At 34.8% G+C, this 18,595-nt stretch overlaps 1 protein-coding gene across 1 annotated transcript in view; it reads left to right on the top strand.

Moving 5' to 3' along the window:
* Positions 1-18,595, top strand: part of LUZP2 (leucine zipper protein 2) — a gene marked incomplete at both ends in the record, with an annotated part of 465,699 nt that overhangs the window by 219,515 nt on the left and 227,589 nt on the right. Inside the window, 2 exons of the mRNA XM_082627973.1 lie at positions 11,783-11,900; positions 15,645-15,715. Coding sequence (XP_082484099.1) covers positions 11,783-11,900; positions 15,645-15,715 — 189 coding nt within the window. The remainder of the gene's footprint in view (positions 1-11,782; positions 11,901-15,644; positions 15,716-18,595) is intronic.

Genomic DNA, 18,595 nt, shown 5'->3' with positions numbered 1-18,595 from the left:
CAGAAGTAACACAAGGCTAGAAAGAAGTGGGTATGGGCCAGTGGGGTGAGCAGGTGGTGTGATCAGACAAGTGAACAGGAAATGTTTCTTAACCATTGGCTGATTCTCAGAAGGGATTGTTAAGCTGGGGAGAGGTGGTGTGGTGTTCCTTGTTCCAATGCTTGCTTCAGTTCCCAGTACTTGCTTAAGCTCAAAACGGGACAACCTTCAAAGGGCCTTGGGGCAGGAAAGAAACCTGGTGATAATTGGATCAGATGAAGTAGCAGGCATTTTGTCCACATTGGTCAGTGGGGGCAAATATTTCAGCTTACTAATCATTTATGAGGCAAATAATGGGCTTTGGAGGATCTATGTTTGACTTTGTCAAAGGTTGACAAGGGGATCATCTGTGAGTCTGATCTAAGTCATATGGGAAGGATCGTTTTTGGCAGTAAGACATTTCCTAGAACACAAAGTTTGGGGTCAATTTCTTAACCACTGATAATTTCCAGGAGCACAGGGCTCTGGTACAATTTAACATTGTCAGTAGAAAATGCTGTGCTAGGCAATAATAGTACTAGACAACATTCATGCAATCAAAGATTTCAATTTTGTGGTGAGACATATACGTACACGTAAATAATATACATAAATCATACATACATAAATAACATACATGAAGATACATACATAAATAATATACTATTAATATAAATGAATATTACATATAAATAAATATTATAATAAATTACACTGTTAATATAAGACTCTGAAGGGAGATGGAGAATAGAGAAAGAGAAGAGACTGGCTTGATGTATGTAGAGGTTTCATGTTGTGAAATCAAGTGTTAAGACTAGAGTATGACGTTTTTTGAGGGTTTTGGCTATTAGGAAGAATTTAATATATGATTATTAGGGGGATTTATTTTAATTTCAGTTTCAGTTTATTCATACAAATGAAAATGGACAAAAACACATTTAGGGACTTCCCTAGTGGTCCGGTGGTAAAGGATCTGCCTACCAATGCGGGGGACGCAGGTTTGATCCCTGGTCGGGGAACTAAGATCCCACATGCCGCAGGGCAACTAAGCCCGCGTGCCACAACTACTGAACCCTCACACCTCAACTAGAGAGCTTGGGTGCCGCAAACTGCAGAGCCCCCACACTCTAGAGCCCTCGCGCCACAACTACAGAGCCAACACGCTCTGGAGCCCACGCCCTGTAACTAGAGAGAGAGAAAAAAATTTTTTTAATATTTTCAGGAAATTCTCTTCAGTTGCTAATTAACCAAACACAGGACACATAAGATGAAAGGGATCAGCAAAGGAAACTGAAGGAATATGAAGATAGTTTCAAGCCAGAAGGCAAGCAGCCTTGACCTTGACATAGCCCAAGGAACTACCTGTTTTGAACTATAAGTGGATCCAAATAGAACTTTAAGTTTAGAAAGTCTGATTCGAAATCAGTGTATTAAATGGATTGGAGAAGCAAATAAGAAGTCAATTAATATAGTGCTATAAATATTTAGATAATGAAGAATTGAACTGACAGTAAGATTGGGTAGTTGCAAATAAAATGGTTCAAATATTCACTAAAATTTTCATCTTTAGTGAAATTAGACAAGTTTGTTGTCAAACAATTTTAGAGCCAGTGAAAAAACTGGAAAAAAAAAGAAGTCAAAGAAAACACTTTGAAGGCACTGGAGAACCACCAATGCACAAGGTGGCAAGTACTCAAAGGACCAATCCCTGAGAAATGAAGTACAGGAGTTAACTCAGCAATTGTGGTTATGTAACAGATCATTTGCAAATATGACCATAATCATTCTTCGCCTTACATACAAGCTCATTTACAATATGACTTTTAAGCTTCTCCCATCAAGAAGTAAAGTGTATTTCTTTACCTCTTGAATCTGGACTGAACTTGTGACTTGTTTTGTGACCAGTATAACATGGCAGATGTGATATCTTGTGATTCCAAGATTAAACCTGAAAACATATTCCTTTACCTCTGCTGATTCTCTTAGAACCCTGATGAACTGCAATATGAGCAAGGCTGGCTAGCTTGCTGGAGGAAGAAGACATATGGGCCAGTTGTCTTCACTGACAAACTGACATCATGTCAATCGCAGTGCAGAGACATTTAGTTGACCAGGGGATCACAGAAACAAGAGTAAGCCCAGCCAAGATGAAGACTGCCCAGTTGCACTCAGACCAGATTGCTGACACCTAGAATCATGAACCAAATGAATGACAATGAAATGGACAAATTCCTAAAACTCATGTGTCTTCCTAATATTGACACAGGACAGTTAGGATATCTGAATAATTAAGAATATGTTAAATCACTGAATCTGTGAATACCTTCCTACAAAGGATACTGCAGACCATGATTATACATATCGATTCTACTAATTTAGGGAAGAAATATTACCAATCATACAAAAATTCTTTCAGATAATAGGAAAAGAGGGAATACTTTTCCCAATTTGTCTCATGAACTAAACATAACCTGTATCCCAAGCTTTGTAAGGATATAATGAGAAAGGAAATTTACAAGTGAATTTCTCCCATGAGAATAAATGTAAAAATCCTAAACAAATTATTAGCAAACAATCTCACAGAATTATATATAATAAAGAATTAATTTCAATAATGAGAAATTTACTTAATGCAATCATTTATTATACACATAAGATGTATATAATTCAGCATATTAATAGTATAAAAGAAAAAATGTAATTCAGCATATTAATAGTATAAAAGAAAAAATGTGTATGATCATCTCAACAAATGCATTAATGAGACAAGTTTTTGATGTGATACTGCTACATTACAAATTACTCCAAAAGCTTAATGGTTTACAATAACATTAATTTTTCAAACTCAGGTTGAAGAGTGACTGAGGTGATTTCTGCTTCAGAATATGAATCAAATTCATGTTTTTTCTCCTTTTTTTTTTTTCTGAAGAATCCTAAAATGGCAATAGTTATCTGGGGGAATTTCTTCTTATAGCCATTAGCAGGAGAACAAGCGGCTAAACAAAATCAAACAATATTTAAAGTCTTTGATGTGTCATGTCCACTAACATTCCATGGGAGTGTCACATGACCAACCGAGTGGTGTTGGAATGTTTATTCTGCCTACATTTGCAACATGGCAAAGGTAGGGAGGAATGAAAGAATTATGAGTATATAATAATATGTACAGTAATGAAAAAAAAACCTACTCATTTGACAACATTCAAATTCCATTCACAACTAAAACAGAACAGATTAAGAAACCAAGAATAAAAGGGAACTTTTTACTGTTCAGTAAAAAGTAAAAATCAGTAACAATCAGTAAAAAAAACCTGATTGTTTTTAAAAAGTGAATAAAAAGGCCTATAGGAAATACCATATTTGTGATATTGAAATGCTTTCCCCTGCCATCTGAAATATGAAAAGGATGTCTGTATACCTGCAATCTGGTATAAGAAAAGGATATTTATATCGCCAATTCTACTGAACATCGTAGAATAGGTTCTTGGTTCTGATAACAAAGTAAGGTAAAGAACTTATTAAATGATTTAAGAATTGAAAAATAAAGAGAAACTATCATTTTTTACAGACAATATGATTATTTGTGTAGAAAATACAAAAGATTCTACAAATAATTTTTTAGATTGAGTTTGCTGAAAGGAAAATCATACACAAAAATCCATTTTTAAATCCATCCAAAATGGCCTGAGAAAAATCATTTCCAACAAGATAAAATTGGGGGCTTCCCTGGTGGTTCAGTGGTTGAGTGTCCTCCTGCCGATGCAGGGGACATGGGTTCGTGCCCTGGTCCAGGAAGATCCCACATGCCGTGGAACAGCTAGGCCCATGAGCCATGGCTGCTGACCCTACGCGTCTAGAGCCTGTGCTCCGCAATGGGAGAGGCCCGCATACTGCAAAAAAAAAAAAAAAAAAAAAAATGGAAATGAATGTCTAAAAGGGAACGCATTTATAATCAGATAAAAAATTCAAATATCTAGCTATTAATCCAAGTGATACAAGACTTGTACACAAAACACTATAAAATGTTGAGAGAATATTTTAAAATCTTTAAATAAATGAAATGTGGATGAAGCGGAAAATTTCGTATTTTTAAAATGTCAATACACAAACATCTTATTAGTACTGACAGTTATTTTGTTGTTGTTGAAATTGACAAACCAAAAGGTATATGGTAATGCCAGGGGCCATGAGGGGCAAGAGAATCTTGAAGAAAAAGATAAAATTCAAGTTTTCAGATTACGGGATATCTACATTTCACAATTTTATAAACTATATTATTTGAGACAATGGCATTAACAAAAGGATAGATGAATAGCAAAATTTGATGGATTAAATAATATAGGAACAGGCACTTTTTAATTTAGAAAATGAATTTATGAAAAAATGGCATTGCAAAATACAGGGAAGTAATCATATGTCTAATAAATGGTGCTGAGTTATTTGTATATACATATGAAAATAAATGTATTTTGACCCCTAAGTCATTCAATACAAAAAATTTCAGGTGGATTGCAGACCTAAAATGTGAAGAGTTAAATGAATAATTTAACTAATTATTCAATAATTAAGCTTCTAGAAAATAACATAGTAAGTAAGCCTACATTTCTTTATTTGGGTATAAAAGAGACAACTCCTAATATAAAAGGTTAATAATTTGGTCTATATTTGTATTATCAATACAAATATATTTGTAGTCATCAAAAGACACCATTAAGAAATTGAGAATTCAAGCAGCAAAGTAGGGAATTTTTTCAATACATTTAACCAACAAACATCTCTGATTTGGAATATATAAATACCTCCTATGAATCAGTATTAAGCAATGGACAAACTAATGGGAAAAAGGCAAAAGGCATGAACAAGCATTTTATAAAAGAAAGTATGCAAATATTATCTTTAGTAAAGTGCTTACTTTATGAATCAACAGTAAAATGCAAATTATAGCTAAATTGAGATACTATTACACAACTACTAGAGTGACTGAAATTAAAGAAAAAAATACTGGGGCTTCCCTGGTGGCACAGTGGTTGAGAGTCCGCCTGCCAATGTAGGGGACACGGGTTCATGCCCCGGTCCGGGAAGATCCCACATGCCACAGAGCGGCTAGGCCCGTGAGCCATAGACGCTGGACCTGTGCGTCCGGAGCCTGTGCTCTGCAACGGGAGAGGCCACAACAGTGAGAGGCCTGCATACCGCAAAAAAAAAAAAAAAAAAAAAAAAAAAAACTGACAATACTAATGTTCATAAGATTGTGAAATGGACTTCTCCACTTCTACTCTATAGCAGTTTGGAGAATTCTTCGGCAGTATTTACTAAAGTTGTACAAAGGCATACTCTATAATAGAGCAATTCCATTCTTAGATATATACCCAGCATACATGTATTTATATGTTAAATACAAGGCATATAAAATATTAATAGCAGCATTATTCGCAACAGTCAAAAACTGGAAAAAAAAAAAGCACGTGTCTGTCAACACTAGAATACATTACAGCATAATTATTTACTAGTGTACCAAGTAGCAATAAGAAATAACTAACTATTTCTCTACAGAAATTTCGTGTTGTATAAAACAAGTCAAACACAAAAGACATTCAGTGATTGCATTTGTATAAATTTGAAACATAAGCAAATGATTATAAAGTAATAGAAGTCAGAATGTTAGCTCTATTTGGGGAGAGCTTTTGAAAATACACTTTGGGTATTTTCAAAAGTGTATTTTCTGTTTATAAAATTTTTTGTCATGGGATTGTGCATTTTTTTCTGCATGAACGTTATAACTCAATAAATTTTTTATTTTCAAAACTGGACTGAGAAAAATGGTATCACCTGAAAATTACAGTAAACCGTTGCATACATTTTGCTCAGTGGTGAAACATAATTAATACATCTATTTTAGGTCAAGCACAAGATAAAAGACATATCATCATTTTCTCTATTCAACCTTGTTTTGGAGGTCTTAGCCAGTGCAATTAGCAAAGAAAACAAATAAATGTTATAACTATTAGAAAAAAGTGTTGTCTACTTTAAAAAGCCAAATGAATCAACTGAGTAATGGTAGAACTAAGTTTGTTTAATAAGATATCCAGAATCAAGATCAACTTATAAAGTCAATAGCTTTAAAAGAAGCTGACAATATTCATTTAGACAATTGAATGGAAAAATCCATCCACAATAACAGCAATAGGTCTAACAAGAAATGAATAAGAACTCTATGAAATAACTGTAAAACATTACTGAATTGTATAAAATAACTAGAACAATATATGAGACACTGTATGTTTCTGGACCGGAAGATGCCTTATTGTTATCTAGTTCCCTAAATATAACTATAATATGAATGCGATTTTAATTAAATTCGCTGTTGGAGTTTTTGAGAAATTGACAAGCTGATTCTAAAATTCACTGAGAAGAAACAAATACAGAAAAAAATTTCAGTAAAACTATGAATAAAACAGTTGGGTAAAATCTAGGAAATATCAAAATATAGTGCACAGTTTCAGTAACTAAACCATGATATGGCTCTGAGACAAATTCATCTATAGATCAGAATAGATATTTCAAAACATACAGTAAAAAGGAATTTGATACATAAGAAAAATGTCATTTCAAAATCAGTGGTGAAAGGATTGTCCCAGTTATGCTAAAACAATTGGCTATCCACATCTAAGTTATATTCCTACCTTTTACCATATGTATAAAACATATTCCAAAATTAATTTGGTAGTTTAGCAACAATTAACAATTAATGCATTTTCATAAGCATACACAACCTTTTAAAGAATAATATTGGGATGGAGACGATCCACCTGTGCAAGAACAATTCAGATGCCATAAAGGAAAATATTTATCTAGAAATATATTTTAAAAATTGTAGGGGATGATAAATTGAAATACCAATAACAGATTTGGAAAATGTTTTCCATATATCAATAATAACAACTAAAAACCATACTGGACCCAGACAGTCTATAAATCAATATGTTAGATAACTGTTATGGATTGAATTGTGTCCCCCCCCCCCAAATTCATATATTGAAGTCCTAACCCATCATATGTGACATCATTTGGAGATGGGTGTTTGCAGAATTGATCAAGTTAACATGAGGTCACTGGAGTGGGCTCTAAATCAATATGACTGGTGTCCTTATAAAAAAGGAAAATTTGGACATGGAGTCGCATATAGAAGACAATGCGAAGAGCCATAGAGGGAAGACAGCCATCTGCAAGCCAAGGGGACAGCCCTAGAACAGATCCTTCCTTCACAGCCCTCATAAGAAGCTAACTCTACCAACAACTTGATTTTGGATTTCTAGACTCTAGAATTGTGAGACAAAAAAATCTGTTGTTTGAGTCACCCATCCTGTGGTATCTTATTATAGAAGCCCCAGAAAATTAATACAATAACTAATCCAAAATTTAAATAGGTAAATGGCCTAGACAGATAACTTATAGAGGAAGAAATACAAGTGCTGATTAAAGTAATGAAAATATAATCAGTCTTTCTAAGGAAGTGATTGGAAATTATATCAGAAAGAAGATATCATTGTTCACCCATGCCATCAAGAAATATTATATAAAGGGTGGGAGGACAATTTCCAGTTCAGGTGAAAGTGTTGAGAAGAATATCAGAATACACTGTACTGATAAGAGAAGTACAGACTAGCCTAGTTTACAGGAAGACAATTTACTGTTGCCTATCAAAATTAACGTGTCAATTTTAGAGTGAAATATTTCCACTTCTGGGAACATACGTCATAGAAAATTTTAAGAAAAGTATTTTTACCCATTTATATGGACTTCATTACTTTTCAAGAGAGAAAGAAAAATTGAAAACACCTTAAATGTCCAGTGGTGAAATATACTACAGTATGGGCATAATGGAAAGAGCTCCAAGACAAACAAGACAGTTGCAAAACATGACTGCATGAGGGTCATATTTTTTGTTTTATGTTATGGGAAAAAAACATGTATTGGAAGATAAACATGCACTCATTTTTAAGTGTAAAAAGATCTGATAAGATGCTAACCAATGCTTCTGTCAAGGTAGTTTACTTCTACAGAGTAACTGATTTCCCCTTTCATAAGGCCTTTGAATGATTGAATCTAGAGTGGTGCTATTAACAGTTTTGACTATATTTTTCTGATAAATGATTTCTTCATGGTTCTTGGTGTATTTGCCAGAAAATAAAGGAATTAAAATTGGTTTTCCTTTCCTCATGAAGTTACTTGAACGCCAGATATGAGAATGAAATTAAAAGATGATTATAAATAATTATAAAGGAAATGCTATTCATAATTTTATTTAATAACAAATAATAAATGGCAAATAAATCCAAATACTGAAAACTTATATATGCAACAGTGATGGAAGAAATCACACAGAATAAGTTCTGTGATGGGCACACTGAACTATTATCTATAAAGAATTCCTAGCCAATCACTATGTTCTTAACAGTATAATGGCAAAGACAGTGGACACTGGAGACTGACTGATACACTTCCTTGATATGTTCTTGGAAATTATTATTCCTATGACTCAATTTCTTCAACGATAAAATGGAATTAATACTCATGTTTATTAATACTAGTGCTTATCTCATAGAGTTGTTCTGAAGATTAGATGAGTGAATGAATATATGTAAGACCATCTTGCATATAATACATTGTCAGTGCTTGTAATCTAGCACTGTGATTTATTATGGTCACTTAAGATAATTTTAGAGATGTGTTTATTGTCACAAATATTCAGGAAAAAAAATCATGTCATGAAGTAAGGTTGTATAATTAGAAGTAGATGACGATGTGCCTTGCTGTTCATTATTTGACTTTGCTAGTATGTCTGAAAGGAAACCTGGGGCATTAATAACTATCTTATTACTGTTCATCAGTGAAAATCTCAAGGCCAGGGAGAAATATTGAGGTTCTTGCAGTGGAGCATTCCAATTTCCTTCAAACAAGAGGAATGTGAAGAGTGTTAGAAACCCGCATTTAAAAAATGAGAAAAGGCAAAGAATTGTAATAGAAACCTATTGCAGATGGCATGCATTTATTAATCATGACTAAGGCCATTGGTAGACCCAGTTACTTTATAATTCTGCAGAAAGACTGTAAATTCATCAAATTTCTCAGTCATAAATATTTTATACTTTTAAAAATGAATTATCTACTGTGGGTTCAAAGACTACATAAGTTGCTGCTAACACAACAATCTGTGTGAGGTCGTGTAGCATTGCATTTTACAAACAAAGAAACTAAAGATGAGAGAATTTGAGCTATTTTCCTACAAGTTTAATGTTGAACTTGGCAACCCAACTTTGACTTAAAAACTGTTCATACAGTGGATTCTCTCTTGGTGAAGGTCTGTGTTTAACTGTTGGCTAAACCAGAGACATGGCAACATTAATAACTAACTCCTTCCCACTCTTTCCCTATAACACACACACACATACAAAATAAAAAATTTTAATTATACATTATTGATTCAGTTTTGTTTATTTTGCTGAAATCAAACCAAGCTTTCCTGTCTCTACTGCTTCCAAACTAATGTAGGCCACCACAGTCTTTTCCGTGGCTTATTTCAGTGGTAACTTCCTTAACAGTCTCCTTTTTTCCAGATTTTTCCATCCTCCAGTGCATTTCCCAGTTTTTAACCAGGGAAATCTTTCCAAAACATAAAACTGACCATGTCACTCCCTGCTTAAAACCTTTCAATTGCTTCCCCTTGATTCCTTTTTTTAAATAGATAAGTTCATTTGTGTCTTTCTTTTTTAACTTTTTATTTTATATTGGAGTATAGCCAATTAACAATGTTGTGATAGTTTCAGGCGTACAGCAAAGCAACTCAGCCATACATATACATGTATTCATTCTCCCCCAAACTCCCCTCCCATCCTGGCTGCCACATAACATTGAGCAGAGTTCCCTGTGCTATACAGTAGGCTCTTGTTGGTTATCCATTTTAAATATAGCAGTGTGTACATGTCGATTCCAAACTCCCTAACTATCCCTTCCCCCCACCCTTTCCCCCGGTAACCATAAGTTCGTTCTCTAAGTCTGTGAATCTGTTTCTATTTTGTAAATAAGTTCATTTGTATCATTTCTTTTTAGATTTCGTACATAAGGGATATCATATGATACATTTCTTTCTCTGTCTGACTTACTTCACTCAGTATGACAATCTCTAGATCCGTCCAAGTTGCTGCAAATGGCATTATTTCATTCTTTTTAATGGCTGAGTAATGTTCCATTGTGTATATATATACCACATCTTCTTTATCCAGTCCTCTGTTGATGGACATTTAGATTGCTTCCACGTCTTCCCCTTGTTTTCCAAACAATGCCCATACTCCTAACCATCATTTAAGAGTTTTGCATACTTTTGCTCATGCTCTCCACATCCTCATTTCAGCAGCAAACCTCTCTACCCCCATTTTCTACTCCAAACCTTCTGACATTTATGCACTTATTTTTTAATTCAGTAGGCTCATTTTCATTAGTATTTACATGTGCTTTCCCCCTTTCATATAGCTAAATTCTATTTATCTTTCAAAATGCATATATTTTATATTACTTTTACCAGGAATTCTTCTCTGGATTCGTGATTCTAATCTCTAATCACCTATGTGTACCAATTAATCATTTTTAACCTTTCCCTATCAGGTATAGTTCTGTGCTGCACTGACAACTCTTTCCTTGTCTACATTCTTCCCCCACACGTGCATACTTGCTATAATATATATAAATACACACACACACACAAATATACACACTACTTGTTCATTCATTCCTTAAGTAGGATCTTAGGGTAGTAACTTAATTTTTCTGAGCCCAGTCTTTTATATCAACAAAATTAGAATTACAATACCTGTATTATTATCTTGCAAAGTCCATATGAGAAAAATGGGGAAAAATGTACATATATATGTATGATAATGAGATTAGTCTTTCCTTCCTTGTAATAGATAACAAGTCTGTTCAAATTTCACTGTAATTACTATAGTTATTGACTGATTTTTAGGGGTATTTTCTTTAATAGCAATAGAGATTTTGAAAGGGGTGCCTTTTCAGTGCACTTCATTCCCTACAAACCAAGGGCGAAGCAAAGCCCCTCCATTCTGCCCTGGTTCCACCCCCAAGTTTGTACCCCCAGTGTCAGAACCTGTCTACATCTCTGATCTAACTTGGTTCAAATCAAATCTCTTGCTGTAAAACTTCAATGACCTTAGAAAAAAGTGTGTAATGTCATGGAAAATATCTATTTTCCAAGAGGTATCTGATAAACTATGTTATACATGCAAAAGATGTGCAGTGTTGTTCTGGAAACTCTGTAGCCTGGATAATCCTCAATGCAAAATCAAACATTTCTTTAAAAAACTGGTATTTCAATTTTCCCTTTTTAGATGAACTAATAAAAACAAAACATCCGGGCTTCCCTGGTGGCGCAGTGGTTGAGAGTCCGCCTGCCGATGCAGGGGACACGGGTTCGTGCCCCGGTCCGGGAAGATCCGTGGAGCGGCTGGGCCCGTGAGCCATGGCCGCTGAGCCTGCGCGTCCGGAGCGTGTGCTCCACAACATGAGAGGCCACAACAGTGGGAGGCCCGCGTGTCGCAAAAAAAAAAAAAAAAAAAAAAAAATCCTAGTAATTAAGGTTTCAGTTTATCTAGATTTTGCTTAAAATGCAAGGGTCTGTGATTATGGCCAAAATGGCTAAAGCCAAGTGAAGGCATTTGGGGGGCCCTCATGCCTTTTCTTTCTGTGTTAGACAGGACTCTGGAGAGCTAGAAAAGCAGCTGAAGCAAGTCTTGAAGGAGCGGAGCACCATCCTCCGCCAGCTGACAAAAACATCAAGAGAACTTGATGGAATTAAAGTCAACCTTCAGGTGAGATGAAAATTAATTTTCCCAGCAGCAAAGGGTAGGGAGTCACCTGGTTTGTCTCATTGGGTTAACATGTAAAGACTTCTGCATTTTTTACCAGTTTTGAATATATTTCTGGGCTTGAACATGGGAGTTATTATTTATTATTATATGAGCTTTGAAAAGAAATGTCATTTGAAATGCAGTCTGGGAATCTGTGGTTTGCAAATTCAGGAATGAGAAAACTGTGTGCTTGGCAAAGCCATCAATTTCTCAGAGTTTCTAAGATCAGTTTGACCCCTGTGTTTTTTACATTACAAAATGATGAACAGCAGTTATGGCTAAGAGTTATAAATGAATATAGAAATGATCTCTTGAAGAGAACTTTAAATTCCACAAAGGATAGATCTGAAAATTCTTTAATAAACCTCATTACTAAAATGGGTAAATGCCTCGCAAAGGAAAGTGTCATCTGTGAAAATGTATTAGCACTCAGTGAAATCTAAATCAAAAACCAAAGACAAGATCTATATCTGATAAGAAAAGTTTCTGAAATATCTGAGAATATATTTTAATATTTTCCTTTAACATTGTATTTATTGAATACATACTGTATACTAAAAGCTTTGCATGTATTATAGGATTTAATTATCATAATATATCAATGAGGGTAGGCACTATAAATGTGAGTTTTCTTGTTACACGTGAGAAATCATGCTTGAATATCACAAAGGAAACCAGAGTTTAAATGCAGGCAGTCTGACTCCAGAGCCAGTCTGTTAGTTATCGCACTGAACCAAGTTTCTGAACCTTGTGTAATCACCATTGTTCTTAGCTTTTTAGTCCCATGATGATGATTATGGTGTCAGCAACCACTACAGTTTATTGAATGCGGTCTCTTGTGTTAGGTCCTCTTTCTCCAATTTTTAATTAATTTTCACATGATGATTATGCTATGATTATTATTAGCCTCATTTTACAGGTGAGAAAACAGAGTTAGAAAAGGGCTCAGAATCTGAGAGCACAGAGAGAGTTAGGAGGTGGATCTGGTATTTTGAACCCAACATCCAAGCTCTTGTTCCAGAAGTTGTATTACATCTTGAGAACATGAAAATAACAGAAAAATTACTCACACTCCAGTAGGATACAGTGACAGGTAGCAAGATGGTAACAGTGCAGGAATAACAGTTCTATGGTAGAAGTTTGCACAGAGCATTAGGGACGCACTGACTAGGATGAAAATGGGTGCATTGATTTCCATATAGGAAGTTGAGGCCAGCATGCTACCTTTTCATTAAGTAGAAATTCACAAGTTTTATGAGACTTGAAAGAATATTTAAGACACCTGCACCTTCTTAGAGGCATGAAACACCTGGCACGTTGAGAATTTTTCAAGCTTATGGTGAAATAAATGCCCATGAGTGGTCAGCACTTCCAGCCAGGACACTCGGTATCTCTATACTAGCAGCCTAAGTTAAGTCAACCTAAGTGTCCATCGACAGATGAATGGATAAAGAAGATGTGGCACATATATACAATGAAATATTACTCAGCCATAGCAAGAAATGAAATTGAGTTATTTGTAGTGAAGTGGATGGACCTAGAGACTGTCATACAGAGTGAAGTAAGTCAGAAAGAGAAAAACAAATACCATAATACCGTATGCTAACACATATATATGGAATTGAAAAAAAAGACTTCGGATTACAGTCTAGGAAATTACTTGAAATAAATGTACAGTTTTGTGGAGTTACTTTTTGAAAGGGTAATACATCTATCAGTAAATGTAATTGCAACCTTTTAAAATGCCTTTTATTTATTTTGTGACAGCCATTGTGCAAGGTGTTTTTTATTTAATTTTTATCTTATTAAATCCCCTCAACAAGCTTTTCACAAAATAAGATAATATTTTACTCATTGTACAGTGAGGAAACGAAATTCAAAGAGGCTACAGGAATCTCCCAAAGTCATACATCTAATAAATGTTGATTCCAGGTTTCAAACTCATAGTAAATAAATAAATATATTGCCCATTGTACACTTTTTTTCATATATTTTTCCAGTGGGGCTTCATAAAGACATGAGCTTTGAAAGCCTTGTTCATCTCTGTAACCATAGCACCTGGATGGCATCACAATATAGATCCATAAATAAACATTGTATTAATTAAGTAGTAGGTATATCAATCTTTGGTATCCTTAAAGTCATCAAAATTATTTTCCAAGACGTATACCCCACTTCTCTGGACATTGCTGGGGAAATAATAATCAAATACTCATGAGTTCTTCTAATTGGATACATTTTTCAGACCCTCATCTGCATACCTACCCTTTTCATATTTTCATTTCTTCATTTCATGTTTTGTTTTGGTTTTAATTTCTTGAGGATAGTGCCATGCCCTTTTAATCTTTGTTTCCTTCAGAATGCCTGGAGTGTAGCAGATGGTAAATTGAATAAGCATATTTTTATTCTTCTTTTCACCAAGTGCTTTCACACATCTATTATCCCCTTTGAGTTTTCCAGTAACTGTCTAATGTAGGCTCTTCAAAATTCTCATCCCTGTTTATCAGATAAGGAAGTCAAAGTGCAGATTTTGTGACCTGTCCCAGGTCATATGGCCATGATGCACTTTGAACTGTAAATCCCATGATTGGTGATTTTCCCCCAAACCTGCTTTTTTGTGTTTTATGTCAAGCTACTCTTTTCAAATAAACAGGGCACCTTTTATTGGCTGCTTCCTAATTATGATATCAATCAGTCATTTTAGGGAAAAGGGTTCTCTTGTGATGTTCACCCCACCACATCCATATCAGAATACTTAACTTACTACATGAAAATTGTTTCTAGCATTAGGCTGAAAAATTGGTGAAGGCAGACACTATGGTTTTGTTGTTAAATAAATATTAGGTAAGCAACACGTTTGCCATTCTTGTTATTGTCAGTTCCTTACCTGTCATAGCTTCTCTTTTTACAAACAATGTTATTGCCTCTGTTTCAACTTTTAATATCAAAAAGGATAGGTTACCCTGTTAAATAATATACTAAGTATAAATAAGAAAGTTTTCAGGGAAGGATTAACGGGTCAGATTCTCTAATGAGAAAAGCTCATGTGGGGTTTTTTCTTTTAATTCATGGTCTGTCAATGCTGAATTTGCCAGAATAAATAAACAGTAATGACTGAGGTGGTATTTTTTTTCTTTAATACACTATCTATACAGAACAGTTACAATTTTAAATGGCCCTAGTTTTTCTATGCACACTAATGCATTACTCATAAATAATAAATAGACAATACCAAACAGGTGCATGCCATTTGACTGCTTTCATCCTGATGTATTATTACTTAGCTTATTTAGGGAGGCCTTTTATGTCCCCTTGTGTTTGTAGAAACTATGCCAGAACCAGTTTAACATGCCTGCAGAGAACATAATAAAACTTCAAATGAAGAGCAGAAGATATGTTTTATATTCACTTATAAAGAGACCTAGGTATTTGGAGAGTACTTTCTCCTCCACTGAACCTCTAAAGGCTGAATCTCAGTTCATTCCCTTTCACTCACTGTGTAGCACTTGCACCACTTGGTGTCATAAATTGTGCATCCTGAGAGCCTATGTGCATCCTGAGAGCCATGGGGACCATCATGGCCTTGTTTATATATTCTTATTTCAGGGCATAAGTGCAGCCACACCTTGTGCCGTAAACACAAAAGTAAAGTAAGCTTCAATTTATCACCTGAATAAGACTTCCTTTTCCCACTTTTCTTATCAGAGTTTGAAAAACGATGAGAAATCTGCCAAAACTGATGTTCAGAAGCTTCTAGAAATAGGTCAGAAACAAAGGTAAGGCTGTGTTTTCCTTTTATTTTCTTAGTTCTTTTTCTCCATAGCCAAACTCCATTCAGAGACTTCACAAGGATAAGTTTACTCTAAATGCATTCATTTCTTTATATTCTTACTTATACTTTAATGTATAAGAATCTTGTTCAAATGTAGATCCTTATAAAATAAGTGTAGGGTGGCGCTTGAGATTCTGCATTTCTAACACGTTCCCTGGTGATGGGTGATCCCGATACTGATGCTGCTCGTCTGCGGATCTCAATTCAACCGTTAAGGATCTGGAGTACTTTCCTTTATTGTCCCACTAAGATGGGCCCACATAAGTCTGCCCATCAATAAATCCAATAACAATGACATCAGTGGGCCGCTGTTTTTTTTTTTTTTTTCCAGATTCTGTGATCTTATAACTTGTAGAGGATTTTGGCCTTTTTTAATAGTATCAAAACTTGATCGTGGCAATAGTGGTGGGGGGCGGTAAGAAATGGGGTAAACTTAACGCAGTAGAATTGGAACAGTTTTATTATTGTTGCCATGTTTATTTTGGAAGGAAGTGCACTATGAGCTAGATTTCTATGCAGTATTAAAAAAACTATATGACTTGAAATTGCTTCTCAAGGAAAAAAAAAAAGCCAAGGTATTTTAAGGTAGAAACAAGTCAGCATTTGTTATTTGTTATACGTTTACTAGAGGCTCTACTAGATGCTTTATATTTTCTTTTCTTGTTTCAACACCACAAGTATAGATTAAATATTATTGTCCCCATTCAGTAAATGGGAAAATGTTGCTCAAAATGCTTAAGTGAATTGATGAGAGTTGTGTTAATTGGAATTTGCTCTGCTGTGTCTTACCCATAGCCATACCCTTTCAAGATAGTTTACTGATCCAAAGCAAAAAGCTGTTTAAAAAGTTGACAGATGCTACACTATGTAGTCCCTTCTCACCATCTTCTATCTTCTCCACTGACCTTGCCTCTTGATGCAGAAACCTCATTGCATTGAGGGGATGACATGTTAAAAATCAAATTAAGCATCTTATATTGACTCTTGTTATTATTTAAATGGAATCATTATTTATCGAACATGAAATTCTCTCCAAAGTCCAATATTAAAAAGATGTCATATAAAATATGGGTCTGAGCATGTTTCCAAAATTACATGATTTTAAATTATTTTATTGGTTTGAAATAATCCACTTTTTAAAACACCTGTGCTCAATATCACACAAGTATTTGTGATTCACTGAGTTAGTGAAGAATTATAAACAATATTTTCAATAGAAATAGCTAGTCAAAATGTTACCAAGCCTAAGCTTGTACTGCTCCATGCACAACAGGCCAATAATCGAGAGACAAGTTCTTGAAGCAAGAAATAGTGACTTTATTCAGAAAGCCATAAAAACTGAGAAGATCGTGGGCTTGTGCCCCAAAGAACCATCTTGCCTGAGTTAGAATTCAGGCTCCTTTTATATAATAAAATGGCAGCCTCCAGAGGGGATGTGTTAATTTCTTCTTCCCTGCAGTCACTCACAGGTAGACCTTGTCAGGATGTTTCCTGTGAGCTAAACAGAGGTATTTTAGCTTAATGCTCATTACATGGGATTCAGGGTTCCCAGAGATGGACCTTTATGTATAATATAAGCTTATAGGCAACATCCCTTTAGTGATCAACTTGTAATAGAATACAAAAGGTTCTTCCCTCTTACAAAAACAGACCAAGAGTCATTGAAAATTATCACTTTTTGTAGAGTCTTCCATGTTGGGAAAAGATAATAAACAAAAACATAAAAATAGAAATGACTTCTGCATAATGCATGTGCAATACCAGTGAGAGGGTTGCAGTGACTGAAGAAGACAGATTGAGTCAGGAAAGATCAGAAAATAAAGCTGTTGTGCGTAGACTGGGACCACTCTTAAAGGTTAGCTCAGAGTGGACTTCAGCATAATCAACAGAAAACCCATTCATGTAGCTCTGTAAAAGAATGATATAATTAAAGAATTATATTAGGGGAATTATTCTGACAACATTGTTCAAGGCAGAAAGAAAGAGACATAGACCAGGTTGAGGAAAGGTCCCCTAGAGAAGAGACAGAGAGATCTCATCAGTGAGGACCATGGAGTGAAAGAGCAACAAAATCAGCCTTTCTTTATTGCAGGAGAGACACAGATGAAGAGACAGGCTTATGCATGATGTGAATAAGGAAAAACCTATTCCTTTAACTTACTGATATTTTCTTAAATTATCTATGGTTGTTTCTACATGACACAAAATATCCAGGCAAATGAGGAAAAACATGGTTAGAGTTATTAAGAATTTCAGGCCATCATCTATACATTTGGCATGGTATACAGATAGCCAGATGATGGACCAAGGTTTTCAATGAGTGTGTTAAATGGAACATATATTTTGGTATTGTGATTTCAAAGTTTTATCCAAAATTATAAAATTTGTTAAAATGCATAACTTGTATAATGTACACAAAGTCAGCATGGAAAATTCAATAAATCCTAACAATAGGTGACTTCTCAAAAGTATAATACATTTGATATATTAGTTTTTGCGTTTAGTTAGAGTTATAAAAATCATGCTTATCTGAATGTGAAGGAGGCTATATATCTCATTTCCAAAATAAAAGAGATTAATAAACAGTAAAAGAGGAAAAAAATATCTCAGACTATAAAAAGTATTAACTGATGGCAAATTTAGAAGTATTATCAGAGCCTGAAAGACTAAAATGTATTGCAGATGCCATTTGGCTATACACCCAGTTCTCAGTAACTACCTGTCCTCTGGGATCCTTGCCACCTGGCCCTTACCTGGTGAAGTAGTCCCTAGAAGTCATGTTGCTTTTATGTGTCTCTGACATCACTGGCTACAGTTAATTACC

The sequence above is a fragment of the Mesoplodon mirus genome, assembly GCF_964341445.2.
Source record: "Mesoplodon mirus genome assembly, chromosome: 7".
In the NCBI taxonomy this organism is placed as follows: domain Eukaryota; kingdom Metazoa; phylum Chordata; class Mammalia; order Artiodactyla; family Ziphiidae; genus Mesoplodon; species Mesoplodon mirus.
The sequence above is the reverse complement of the archived record's forward strand: the minus strand, read 5'-3'. Positions and strand labels throughout refer to the sequence as shown.